The 12937-nt window shown below is 43.7% G+C and overlaps 1 protein-coding gene across 1 annotated transcript in view; it reads left to right on the top strand.

Annotated features, from left to right (window-relative positions):
• LOC136442174 (epidermal growth factor-like protein 8) overlaps nucleotides 1-12937 on the top strand; it is a 37834-nt gene that overhangs the window by 20252 nt on the left and 4645 nt on the right. The window contains exons 3-6 of the mRNA XM_066438873.1: nucleotides 7973-8091; nucleotides 9535-9627; nucleotides 10744-10866; nucleotides 12052-12116. Coding sequence (XP_066294970.1) covers nucleotides 7973-8091; nucleotides 9535-9627; nucleotides 10744-10866; nucleotides 12052-12116 — 400 coding nt within the window. The remainder of the gene's footprint in view (nucleotides 1-7972; nucleotides 8092-9534; nucleotides 9628-10743; nucleotides 10867-12051; nucleotides 12117-12937) is intronic.

The raw sequence follows: 12937 nt of genomic DNA, 5'->3' as shown, positions 1-12937 counted from the left end.
AGCTAAGGCACTAGGGCGAGGTCTTCAGTTCAGGGTCCATCCAGGGGTAAAGGGTTACTCGTAGGGCAAGGCGTTTGCTCAATAGTTTAAACAGTTAAGTTGAAGTTAAGAGAAAGCAGTATTTAAAGTCTTTGGTATGACTCGGCCGGGGATCGAACTCATGACCTACCGTATGCAAGGCGAACACTCTACCCAATAGGCCGTTTCACAGTCCTTTTGCTCAATGCAAGAGCTATATTTGACCACTTCTACGCATTGAACTACGTTGATGAAAGATGGATATGATTATGCTAGGTCATAGTGGCGAAAATTGGTTTTGAAGGCTTGCAGGTTGTATATGGGAGGGAAGCAGATGTCATTGGAAGAGTTCCATAATTTGGCAGGCCGTGGAAAAAAGCTGTTGCGGTAGAAGGATTTTGAGACTACCAAGGTAAATTGAACGGTGTGAGCTAGAAGAAAACCTAATGTTTCGATGAAAGGCTTTCAGAGTATCGAAGCAATGACCTTGAATTTTGCCCACCGGCCAAAAACATGTAGTCAATGTCCTTTTCTAATTACAGTGTGGATATTTCATAACTGGAACCAACCTCTACTCGTAACTAGCTATAGTTATTGCAGTCCTTGGAGTTGAATATTGGGGAAGCCACACTTTCTTTAGCCCACCCATTATATGTTGGTGCCTATGTCCACTTCTTCAGCCCTTGGGCCACCGTTATGTCTTCTCCCACCCAAGGTTGTCTCAAACCTTAAACCTAATTAAGTTTGACGGATCGTTCTTTAATCTGCGGTGTGCTCGTGTTGCCAACTATCAGCCCTTGGCCTTGCCCTCTCAGGCGACGGAGGGTCTACCTTCTCTGCCCATCGAGTCGTGGAGAGCTGATTTTTCCTCCCCTCTTGTTTATTTTGGTCCGTAAATCTAACAGAGAACAGAGATCGCGCCAGACACCCAGCTGTCGACACTTGGACATTTCGCGGACTTGCTTCAACGGCAAAGAAAAACGACAACCGTTGATATTTCGGTGCCAAAGAAGCTCCGATGGAAATCTGATATCGAGGGAAAATGAACAAGCTAAAGAAACAACTCGCACTTGCTTTCAAGGACAGGGATGTAACGTTACACTTGTGTTGTGTTTTTCAGTGTTGTTATACAATTCCAGTGCAATGAATATTTTCAAAAATGCACAAGATACTGAGATACATGAAATAACAAAAATAACCCACAGTCCTACTACAAAAACTAACAATTCTTTGTGAAGTATGCTCTCCATTATCTTTCAATCTGAATGATTATCAAACTTTCCGTAAAAACTGTGGAAAAATGTATATTATGCAACGATTGAAATAAAAAGAGGCGATGATAGTATAACTGTTAAGTTGAATAAAATGAATTTGATAATTCAATGGTTGGAGATGAGCAAGGACCACCCCATGTAACCAAGTCCTACGAGATAAATTTGACAATATAGCCTTTTTCCCTTCCTACACACATTGTAGACTGACGTAAACTAATCCCATGTGCGTGACCATACCACACATAGCAACAATTCCTTCAACTTCCATAGACCACCTCCACGACAAGGTTGTCGGTAGCGCGCCCCATAAATTTCCTCACGTTGTCACTCTTTCACTTAATCATGCCCGAATACGACAAGAAAAAAGGAAAACGTTTTAGAGCTCTCAAAGAGAAGGGATAATGTTGCTCCTTATCTTAACTTTACGTCAGGCAGTTTAACTTTAATGAGGCCAATTAGAGAAAACGCGCAGATTGTCATCCTTCATCTGCGGAAACTTGTGAGGGTCGAGTTCTTTGTTTCTACCGGTCGAACTGTGTTTTCCGGTTGACTTCCATAGAGTCCTTGGATGTCAAGTTTTCTTACAGAACACATTGAACAAAAAAAGGGAGCTTCCCGTCTTACTTGTGTCTTTTCCTTTCAAAGACTTGTTCTTTGATAAAGTTCTATTCATTCCTAAAGCTGTAACAATTATGAGTATAAACGTTTAGGTTACATTGCTGTAGATATATTTGCTAATGTTAACATGTATCTAAATTTTATCATCTAATTTTTTCAAACTAGAAACAACAGGATGCTGGAAAGGGAGCACTTATTATATACTACGTTTCGGAAAAAAGAAACAGTACTGAATAACAAATCAAAACTCACAACCATGTGTTTTATTCACACCGACGTTCCGGCGACCGTGTCTGCCAACTTCCTCAGGGTAATTCTGACTGGTTCACATTGCACTGCAGCTTATAATTACAGCTGCGGTCCCAAACGTAAGATATTGGAAGTAAAGAAACGGTACTTATGATACGATCCCTACTAAACTACTAGTGTACCTTGTCCCTGTCGTCTGTGACCGCGTCACACACATATAGGTTCATGTTTTGACGACGTCCGGTTGGTTACAAAACGTCATCAGTCTTAACTTAATTAGTTGGTTCTGACATTTGGTGTTTCTTGGGAATAAGCTCCTGTCGGATATAGGAAGGAAAAACCTTTTAAACGTCTTAACATATTCAGTATAGCGTCTAACAAATGTTAGGACTTTTCCTTACTTGCCAAAATAAGCAATTCTCTCTTTTTATCCGAATAAGATATCTGTGGTAGTTCTACGTTAACCTAGCTTTGCTGTCTTCACCAGTTCATGTTATAAGTCTCTACCGAAATAGATGGAAATGATCATCATCATTCCAGGGTGTTATCGCTCCTTTGGAAACCCCTCCCTTGTCAGACTCCAGGCTTTCCTCTGACATGATCAAATTGAGCAAAATGAGCAAATTGAGTTCACCCCCTAGCCTCATGGCTTATCATATCCAATGCTCGTGACAGGAAAGACAGACACAGTGTATAATAGTTACAGATTCACTGTACCCGAAGAAATGTCCCGAGCTCTCTTCGACAAACACAGTGGACTACGGTTTAACGTCCCATTCTAAAGACTACAACCCTTTTAAGTAGCGTTCCAGTGAGCGACGACAGCCGGGAATCGAACTCCCTACCTCTAGGTTCAGAGGTACGGTCACTAACCACTGGGCTACTACCACTACTACTCCCCACATGTGTACTAGTTCCCAGGACTGGGCGTCAGAACACTTTCTCGCTCGACCTCGCCAAGCTAAATATTTAGCCGCCATGTTTGTTTTTCCTGTGTGAAGAGGGAGCCCGCGGTAGGAGGAATCCCGCGGGCCGCACGAACAAGCGCCGTCTATCTCCTCACTCTGATGTGTGCTGAAGTCTCAGTGCTGTTCGGTCAGCGAGTTTATGCCCAAAGTATTTAACGTTACCCCTCCTCCACAAAACTTCATCTCACTGGATAGACTTTAAAGATCTTTAAAATGCCCCGTGGCTCAACCGGTAACTCAACCCCGCTGCTTGGCCATTCAGTGTGTATCAAACTGAATCCCTGGATCCGTGGGCTGGAGTTCGATTCTAGGGTCGGACGTTTCTCTCGGACATGTTGTAAGAAGTTACATTCTTCATTTCGGATGATGACGTAAAGCCGGCGACCCTGTCTGTGAGGGTGCTTTAGGCGTAAGCTCCTCAAGCGTCAAACTTCCGCACGTAAAAGAACCCGGCACACTTATTGAGAAAAGTAGGGGTGACCAAATGGGCTTGGCTAAAAACGCGAGCCGTAGCGAATTCGCATTGCACTATTTCTACCAACTTGTAAAAGCTAGCAATTGAGGATCACTGCTTTAACTCTTTTATCATAAAGTCTGCTCCCACTAGCCAATTGTGTTTACCCCGTAGAGGGTCAATGACCCACCCTGAGGTGTATATATACTACGTCAAAAGGCATGGTCGGTTATTTTAGCATATAGCCATTATCATAAATAAAACTGACACATGGGTGAGAAAATTCCTGTATAGCATATATACATTTTAATATCGCACACCTTGAAGCATTTGTCAAGTCATAGGTCAATTTGAAAGTTACAGGTCCAGTTCTAGTACACTTGACCGCCATGTTAGATTTGTGTGGAGAGCTCACAAGTGGTGAATTATGAGTGATAATGACCGGTGATTATGGAAAAATCGAGTCTTCTCATTGGTCAACATCGTTTGGCTACATGACATCTCACAGAGTATCGTTTTGTGACGAATGATTATAGAAGCATTTTTATCATCAGTAATTTTGTTGAAACATTCAAGCGTTTTGGAATGCCGGCATTACTTTACTCTAGCCCTAAACGCTTTCCCGCCTTTTTCTCTCATGACGTCACTTGCAAACGAGCCGTCCATGCACCTGCTATTTTGACTCGGTTTATGGTTAATTTGTTCGGTTACTTTGGTGGGTTATTATTTTAAGCTCTCTACCCGACGGGGAGTAGAGCATGCATGGCGCGTCTCGGTCAAAACAGTTCACTGCACACTGTGAATACCCACTTGGAAATGTTTGTTGTACACTTGGCGGTGGCTTGTCGACATGAAAATATCGCACACAAGTGTGTATGGGGATTCGAAGCATCACAGACACGGAAAGCTTGCCAAATAAGATGTAGAAAACGTGAGAGAAACTCAAACAGAGCGTTTTAAGACTTGTCTTCACTCTTTTTTGTCACCTTCTTAAGGACCAAGTAAACGTACGTACATGCAGGCAGTTCGAGATTTGAAGCTAGCTTTTGAGATCATGGACCGCAATTTTAGAAATTGCTGAAATGCTTTACTTCAACAAAGGCACGTAGGGTTTTGCTATGCGGTTCAGTTCTACAAAATAATGTTTATTTACCCTTCAATACGTCTGACAGCTTGCAGCGTACTGTACAAAGGAGAGAAGAATTCGGTGGCACAAAAGATCATCTATAGTTTGCTAGACGAAATAAAGTTATGTCGGTCACTTCTATTACATAAACAGTGAATATTGCATATCTCATCAAAAAGTAATTTGTCTTCAAAGCTACAAAATTAAATTTTTGACACCAGTTGTGTGACCAAAAGACACGCCAACGATATACAAACATATCCACACGTCGCGAGATACTGGAACACTATTCTAGACGGGACAATTGAAACAGCGTCACCATGCGTCCCAATTAAGTACTCCATCAAATCCATCTTTCGAACTGCATGGGTGTATAAAACGGAGTAAAGAATGTACTTGGGACTAACGGTACAAAGACATCATTAGACAGTTACAAATAGGGCTGTTAGCCTTCTTGCAACCGAGCAATCTGTTTCCTATGGTGAATTAACTATTCACCACTTCATCTAGCCGTGGCAACTGTTGCTTAGACGGTGTTACACATTAGCTCGTACAACAATGTATAAGACTACAAGCAAGAGAAGCCCCAACGTTACATGAAACAGTCGCGACAGCTAGACTTCACCACACTTTTCAACAACCTGATATTCTATAAAGTGAGTGAGGTAAAAGTCAGCCTTTGCCCCAGTTTGGAAAAGCGCCCCGTGTGTTTGACAGAAAGCGGCTGCCAGGTCTCAGCAAGTCGAGTTTATTGCTGGTTTAAAGGCTGCATCTGCCAGAGACATTAACCCTTAAGATTAACGGCCCATAAATCAGTCTGGAGAGCAAGAGTCGGGGTGTTCGGCTGGGAAGTGCCATTCCAACATCCGAGATAGCATACTGTGAAATGGGAAAAGTTCGCGGGAATTTAGTTTCACAGTAGGGAGAAAATGGGGAGTTGGCGGTGGTTTAAAGTTCTCGATTGAAACAATGTGCGTTTGTGAACAGCATAACTGGTTGATGGATCTTTATGATACATGTTTATTACGATGATTTGGGTTGGTGTAAGGAAGAAACTATTAGATTCTGGGCCCGCTAATGGCTTTTCACGGTACTGCAGTGGCACTTCCGGTTTTGATATCTCGTGTTCTGGACATGCTACGGACGGGGAGTACGGTCGTATTTTTTGAGTGGTAGATAGATCTTGGGGCAGAGAGTAAGTCATGTAAGTTTGGGTCCTCTTAGTAGCAGAACTGCAGTGGGTATTTTTGTTGGAAACTTTGGAGGAGGATAACTCAAGCAGGGATTGATGGATTTCTATTTTTGGTGTGCTTTCCAATAACCGTTGTAGGAAACGATTTAGTCCCTACCAGACTAACTACGCTGGCTATAGGGAGAATACTTTCCATGGTTTCACTTGTAGGCTCCGTTATTGCAGATTGGACACTCTCTCCGTAGCCGACTGCCTTAGCATACAAATCACTCTATTTGGCCAATTTCTACTATTTCCCCAGCAATTGGCGGGGCCTGGTAGAGGCTAGGAAACGCCCCCCCCCCTTTCCTTTTGTGCAAATGACCACTTTCAAACCCTACCCATCCCCTCAAAGACATCGATATTTCTTCTAACTTTTGGAAACTTTAAAAAGCACTTAAGCTTTGCAATCATACGCCTCTGTCATTTTTTTCCAGTTTACCATATGTCGGGATTAGACATATTACAGACTTATGTCAGAATGACTTGCAGCTATGATATGCAGGGGCGTTAATAGAACCCGGTGTTGTTTTTAGTGGCAGACGACCAAGATGCCGGAGTGTAAGTAATATTTCACAGCGGGTTGGCCCGAGATCAAACTGTCGGCCGTCAAGAACGCAGCCCTGGTTCGTTGGACTCGGAACTTGTTTGAACTTGCCCGCCACCCTGGGTTGATGTTTGTGTCGAGGCGTAAGGCCATTTTGGATCTATCATTTGGATGACATCATCTGAGAACACCAAAACTGATGCTGCTAGCGTGCGAATAAAAAAAGTCTGGCAAAAAAGTTGATAGACGAAAATTAATAGGCACGGATGTCATCCATATGATCGACTCAACATGGCCCAAGCTGCACTTCGACTGTCTGAGGGCTTTTTTACTCTGGATGACATGGTCAGAACAGAAGCTGGGGTTGACACGAAAAATACGCCATCCTCACGACAGCAAGGCGTTCTTATACATGAACTTCAACACCGCACGATATTTTCGCCACAGTGGGATATTTTCATCAAATCGCCTACAAAACTCCAATGTCAATCACAGACGTCTTGCTTCGATGCTCTGAGTGGCAAGGTGGAAACTAAATTTGAGACAATAAATATGGAGACGGTATATCTTCGTCCAAATAAAAGTCTTGAGAATTCGTTCATTTGGCGATAACACATCCAGAGCATGCATTTTTGTGGCTTGTGCGTCCCTTCTCAATATCCCGTATATAAGGTGCAATCAATTTGTTTTAGTTGGAGAACAGCTTATTTCTCTTTAAGGTGTAATACAATCTTGAATGAGTTTGGTTGGAAGGTTAGGGTAAATATTAAAACGTGTTCAGGACCTTGTCCCAACTTTGCTCCGGACCACCCCCCAACCAAGGTCGGCACTGCATTGGGAGTAGCCTGGAGTCCATCATACTCCAGCTCTAGTTAGCTACTCTGATCGCATCCAAGCAGAATATGACTTTCCAAACGTTAATTTTTCAAAAATGATAGTCGGTTGGCGCAACTGACTTTTAAAGACCTCGCCGACAAACTCAGATAACCTTGCTCACGACTAACTCCCAACCGTGGTCTAGAGAAGGTCGTTATTAGGGTATGATCGGGTATGTGTGACAGGGGCATTACTGGACCATGTTTTTTTTCGTGCCATTAACGAATATGTAGGCATTGTAATCTGAATAGGATAGAGGATGAGTAGTAGAGTGTAGTTTATACAACGAAGAGAGAGCTGAGCTTTTCAAACTAATGCAATGTCGGTTTTCCCATTTCATACACCTTAGCAACACGGAAAAGTTCATATTTTTAATGGCTTTAGATAAACCTTTGATTATTAAACACATCTGTACCTATATTCACACCATTACTTAGAAGTGAGAAGAAGGCAAATTCACGTAATTATTAGACTAGAACTTATCATTGTAAATATGTATTTGCAAACTGTGACGTTTTCTGTTGTGACCTGTACTGAAACCAGTGGGTATGTGTGTACAATAAAAGGTTTTCATTCATTCATTCATTAACCAGCTACATGTTTCCGTGCAGAACGACGTACAAGACAGCGTACCGCCATGTGTACAAGATGGAGGCGAGCACACGGACGTCTTACGTCTGCTGTCCCGGGTGGACGCAGAGACACAAGCGGGCCAAGGGGTGCTTACAACGTGAGTAGGACACAGACATGTACAGCGTCGGTTAGGGCCCTGTCACACTTGTGCGTATGTTCAAGTGCGCGTGAGTTGCGCATTAACATATTTTTGGTGTTTAAGTAAGGTTTGCGGGGGAAAAGTTGTTTTCTACTTTAATCCACCATTGTGCAACCTGGTTATCGAACCTAAGAAATCACTTATTCGACTGCAAACTTAACCTAAACCAAAAACATCATAATACGCAACCCATGCTGAATTGTACATACGCACAAGTGTGACAGGGGCTTTACTGGGGTGGATTAAACGAGTGTATAAGGAGGTTCACGATTCTACATGTAAGTACACATGAGCCGCGAAATGCATTGTGGATGATATGTCAAAGGTGAAGGCCCCTAACAGTTGTCTCGATATTTGTATAGCAACCTGTCCAGACGTGTTTTGTTCATGTCTCAACGGCCTTCACCTTTGACACATTACCGGCCCACAATGCATTTCGTTGCATCTGCGTACTTAGAATCGTGAACCTCCTTGGTCTTTTTTTCTTTCAAATGAGAGCAAAAGAGAGGATGGCGACTGGATGTGAACTTGAAAAATAGGGGCTGGACATTCTTTGAAAAAGGTACTCTCCAAGCAGAGGAGGGGTTCCGGCTGGTTTTCGATGACAAAAAAAAAAACAATGACAAAGTAGAAAGCCCACCCAAAACGCCTAACACGTCGAAAGCCAGCCGGAACCACTTCTCTGCTTGGGGAGTATGAAAAAAGGTACTTGCAAGGAGTTGCTTTTCCGTTCCGTTCTTTCCGTTCCGTTCTTCTCAACGAATTTGCTGGTACTGCAATAAAGCTAAGATTGATTGAGTGTGGAATGTTTGAGCATCAGAGAAGTCAGCCAGCAACAACATCCGAGGTTTAAACTCGTAATTGAGAAGGCGCGAAGAAAGGCCGATGTAAAGGCGAAAGGAAAACTAATAGTTCTTCAGACAGTGTTATGGGTTCTTAGATTTCACTTGGTGAATTGTTTCTTGCGGTATTACTTTTTTTCAGTTTATACATGGTTATCAAATACGTGACCAAGAACATAAAACTGCAGAACAAACATTAACGGCAATCAGTTGAGACATAAAAAGATCAGCCACTGTTGACTTTAAACAGCAGCGGTGGTATCAAAGTCTACGCCTAACTCATGGTGTGGCTATAAAAGCAATGGCCGAGTGTTTAGCCGAGAACCCAGAGGTTCGAATCCCCTGACATGACCCGCCGTCGTGCCCTTGGGAAAGGCACTTTACGCAAATTTCTTCACTTCACTCTTGATCAGGTGGAAAGGAGTACCTAGCCTCGGTTAGAGACGTGCCAGTAATATCACTGTAAGACCACAACTTTCCGGATCCTCTACGACAGTGTTTGTGAGTTGCCATGCTGAGTGTAAGGCATTAACCCTGACCTGTTGTACCTCCGCTCCAGCTGTGTGCAGTAAGTCCTGTGTGCACGGCAGATGTGTCAGACCGGACACGTGTGAGTGCAGGAGGGGCTGGTCAGGAGACGTCTGTGACACAGGTAAGAACTGATGACTTCCCCTCAGCAGCTTCACTCAGAACTGCAGATTAGAAACATGCATGTCAATTCTACAGAAAACTTAACTACCTTGGTGAAGTTTTGCCCTCTCTGACTGCTTTACGATTACTTTCCTTTTTTTTTTCCTGTGTTGTCCCTTTTACGGATCGTAAGCCACTTACTTTCCGTTTTGCTGTTAATTTTAAATGTGTATATGATAAGCTCATAAACTCAAAGCGTGATGTTGCAGAAAACTAGTTATTTTTCTTAAGTCCAGAGAGGCAGCTGCCTTAGTTCAGTCCAGAACATATCACGTTTACCAAATTAATCATAAGAGCAACTTAGTTGACACCGTGCGGTTGCGTAACCGGATGACCGGGCAAGGATTTGCATTAGATCGTTACCTTTCTAGATATCGAATGATCCTTTACGAGCTAGCTTATACTAGCTCTACAGTGTACACGGTATGAGCACATCATTTCCACGTTGACGTGTTGTTTATCGGCACGACAGCTTAGTTAAAACTTATTGCGACTAACTTTACTAAAGCAATACAAACGGATAACAACGTGCGAGAATTGCAATATTTGCTACCGTTAATTACCCGGTGTGACCGATCCATTGAACTGTTAACGTAGGCCTTTTTCCCGCTAAAGCTTAACCTGGCATCCAGTCTATCGTCGTTGGCCAAGCTTTCTTTGGGGCAGACAGAGCCCTCTGCCGCCTGGGTATTCTCTTGCAGCCGTTGGGAGTTTTACGCAGTAGGAGTTTAATTGGCCCACGGCGATAGCCAGGTTACAAGTCTCCCGTGGATGGCTATAGCTAATTAAACTCCACGTCTAAAACTCCTACCGGGTGCCAAAGATTAACCCTGCGGCGCAAAGCCCCTTCTGTCCCGAAGAGAGCCTTGCCAATCCATGGTAGACTAGATGCCAGTTTAGCTAGAGCTTTGCCAGTCACGTCAAACTTTATAATGAGCCTGCAGGGATGCAAGATGTCAAAAGAGGAGTTGGTTGTGATGATGATGATGATGATGATGATGATGATGATGATGATGATGATGATGATGATGATGATGATGATGATGATGATGATGATGATGATTTTACGCATGCGTAGATGAGAACGAGTGTGACGCGGACGCCCATGGGTGCCAGCAGGAGTGTGTGAACAGCAAGGGGAGCTTCATTTGCACCTGTCGGGCGGGGTACAGACTCAACATCGACGGCAAGACGTGTGCAGGTGAAGTTGTAGTCATGTTTCTATGCAGTTATGACGGAGAATACATGACTCCACCCAGGTGTAATAATGGGTAGCTGACTTCGGTTGGGGAAGCAAAAGGCGGTGGAAGGAAAAGGGTTGACTTCGACTGGGGAGGCTGTCTAGCTAATATCATACAGAGAAACGCTTACTGCATGTGCGCTGGCCAGTTGGCCAGTTGTTGATAAGATATAAAAGAAAACTTAACAAGGCGAGTTTTTCTTATCGCCCCTGAGATTGTTACCTTAGTTTTGTTGCAAAGGTTGCCCCTCTCATTTGGTACATTATACGCACCTGCACTATTTCTCTTATTCACCCGGAAGACTGCTATTCATTTGAGCTTAAAGCCGAAGTATAAGCTAACAATTCCAACGGCAGTTCGAGCCCTTGAGTGGCGCGGTGACGACAGACATCGCGTGTGGACTACTGTGGGAAGATCCACTCGGTGCACTCCGGTCGAGTGGAAGACACTTCCCAACTCCTGGCCCTTACAGGCTGTGTAGTGTAAATCAAAGATAGACGGCTCTAAACTTTACCGGGGAGGTGTGGACAGGATATAGTGCTCCTAAAGTTTGCCTGTTGTCCAGTTCAACTTCAACTTCAACTTCAACTTACATCCCGGTTTCCTGAGAAAACATGGTGATTTCAAAAGCAATCTAAAACCTAACAACTCAAATCGGAGCATGTAATATGGTTGATTGGCTGATAAAGACAGCTGATGATACGGTCACAACCGGCGCCGGGTCAGGCAGTTTGTGGGAACGAAAAGTATGATTACAAAAATAACAACAAAACGCACAAAACATGTGAAAAAATCATCCATGAGTATAATCTGTAATTGATGTACAACCTTTGCTTTTTGTTCCCGCAAGCAGCCCGGCCGGGTCCCGGTTTGAAAATGTGACCGTACCATAACCAGGCCCTCTGACAGATCAGATCAAGTCAGATCGCTGCTGTCACTGTTCTTGTACGCTGTACCTGACAGACCAGACAAGAAGCATCACAGACATCCACAGCTCGTCTGTCGGCGCAGAAATAAATCACGGCCCAATTTTCCTGCCAGTTGGCGTCTGTGGGAGCCATCGGTTTGTTTTCCAGTCGTTCGCGCAACTGTCAGTCACGAGATAGATTTCCGACCGACTGTTTGTTTTTCTTGTTCTTCTGCAGCGACCGGGGAGGTGACTGATGCCAAGTACGAGGCGCTCATGCTGAGGATGGAGGAACTAGAAAAGGTACCACATGATATATAACACGTATAAGTAAATAGAATGCATTCATCGCTTCTTGAGTAGTCCTGTTTCAGAGTCTGCAACTGACCCCCCTGCAGTTCCAAAGAGAGTTGCTAGAGAGCCCAAACTTACGTCACTTCTTCTCGATCACAAGAGCTATCTACCGACCATAGCTTGTCCAGGACACGAGATATCAAAACCGTAACTTCCACTGTAGTACCATAACAAGCCGCTAGGATGCCCAAATTTGATCATTTCGAGGCCTCATCAAGACCTACCAACATACCAAAATATAAAGACAATCCATTGGGCAATCCATGGCATTCTTGAGTTATCGTGTTGACACACAGATACACACAGACACGAACGCTCCCGAAAACATACCCTTGTTGGCGGAGGTAGGGAACGACACAATGCCACCCACAAGCACGTCGTCAGAACGTAAAGCGTATACGGCAATTAGCCCGCTATTTAAACTTACTATAACTGTCAATCTCTTTTGTTCTCTTTGGTCAACGTTGCATCGGAGTGCCAGCCGTTGCATGAAATATGTCTTTGGACACAACTAAACGAACCTATATGCGAGATATTAACCTTGAATACACGAACACGACCTTAAACGCTTACGTTCCGGCGACGTGCTCCACTCACAGTAGTATATATCTAGCAGCCACTGGATCAAGTTCAAAGTGGTCATAAACCTTGTCCAGGGACATCTGTATTGGTCTTAAGAACATCCACTAAGAACTCTATCTTTGTCTGTGTGTGACATTCCCGCACACGTTGATCTTCGCCCCTTTGAAAGAAAAAAACGACAAGAACCA

The sequence above is a fragment of the Branchiostoma lanceolatum genome, chromosome 9 (genome assembly GCF_035083965.1).
Source record: "Branchiostoma lanceolatum isolate klBraLanc5 chromosome 9, klBraLanc5.hap2, whole genome shotgun sequence".
Taxonomy (NCBI): Eukaryota; Metazoa; Chordata; class Leptocardii; order Amphioxiformes; family Branchiostomatidae; genus Branchiostoma; species Branchiostoma lanceolatum.
Note: the sequence above shows the minus strand (reverse complement) of the source record. Positions and strands in the feature narration are given on the sequence as shown.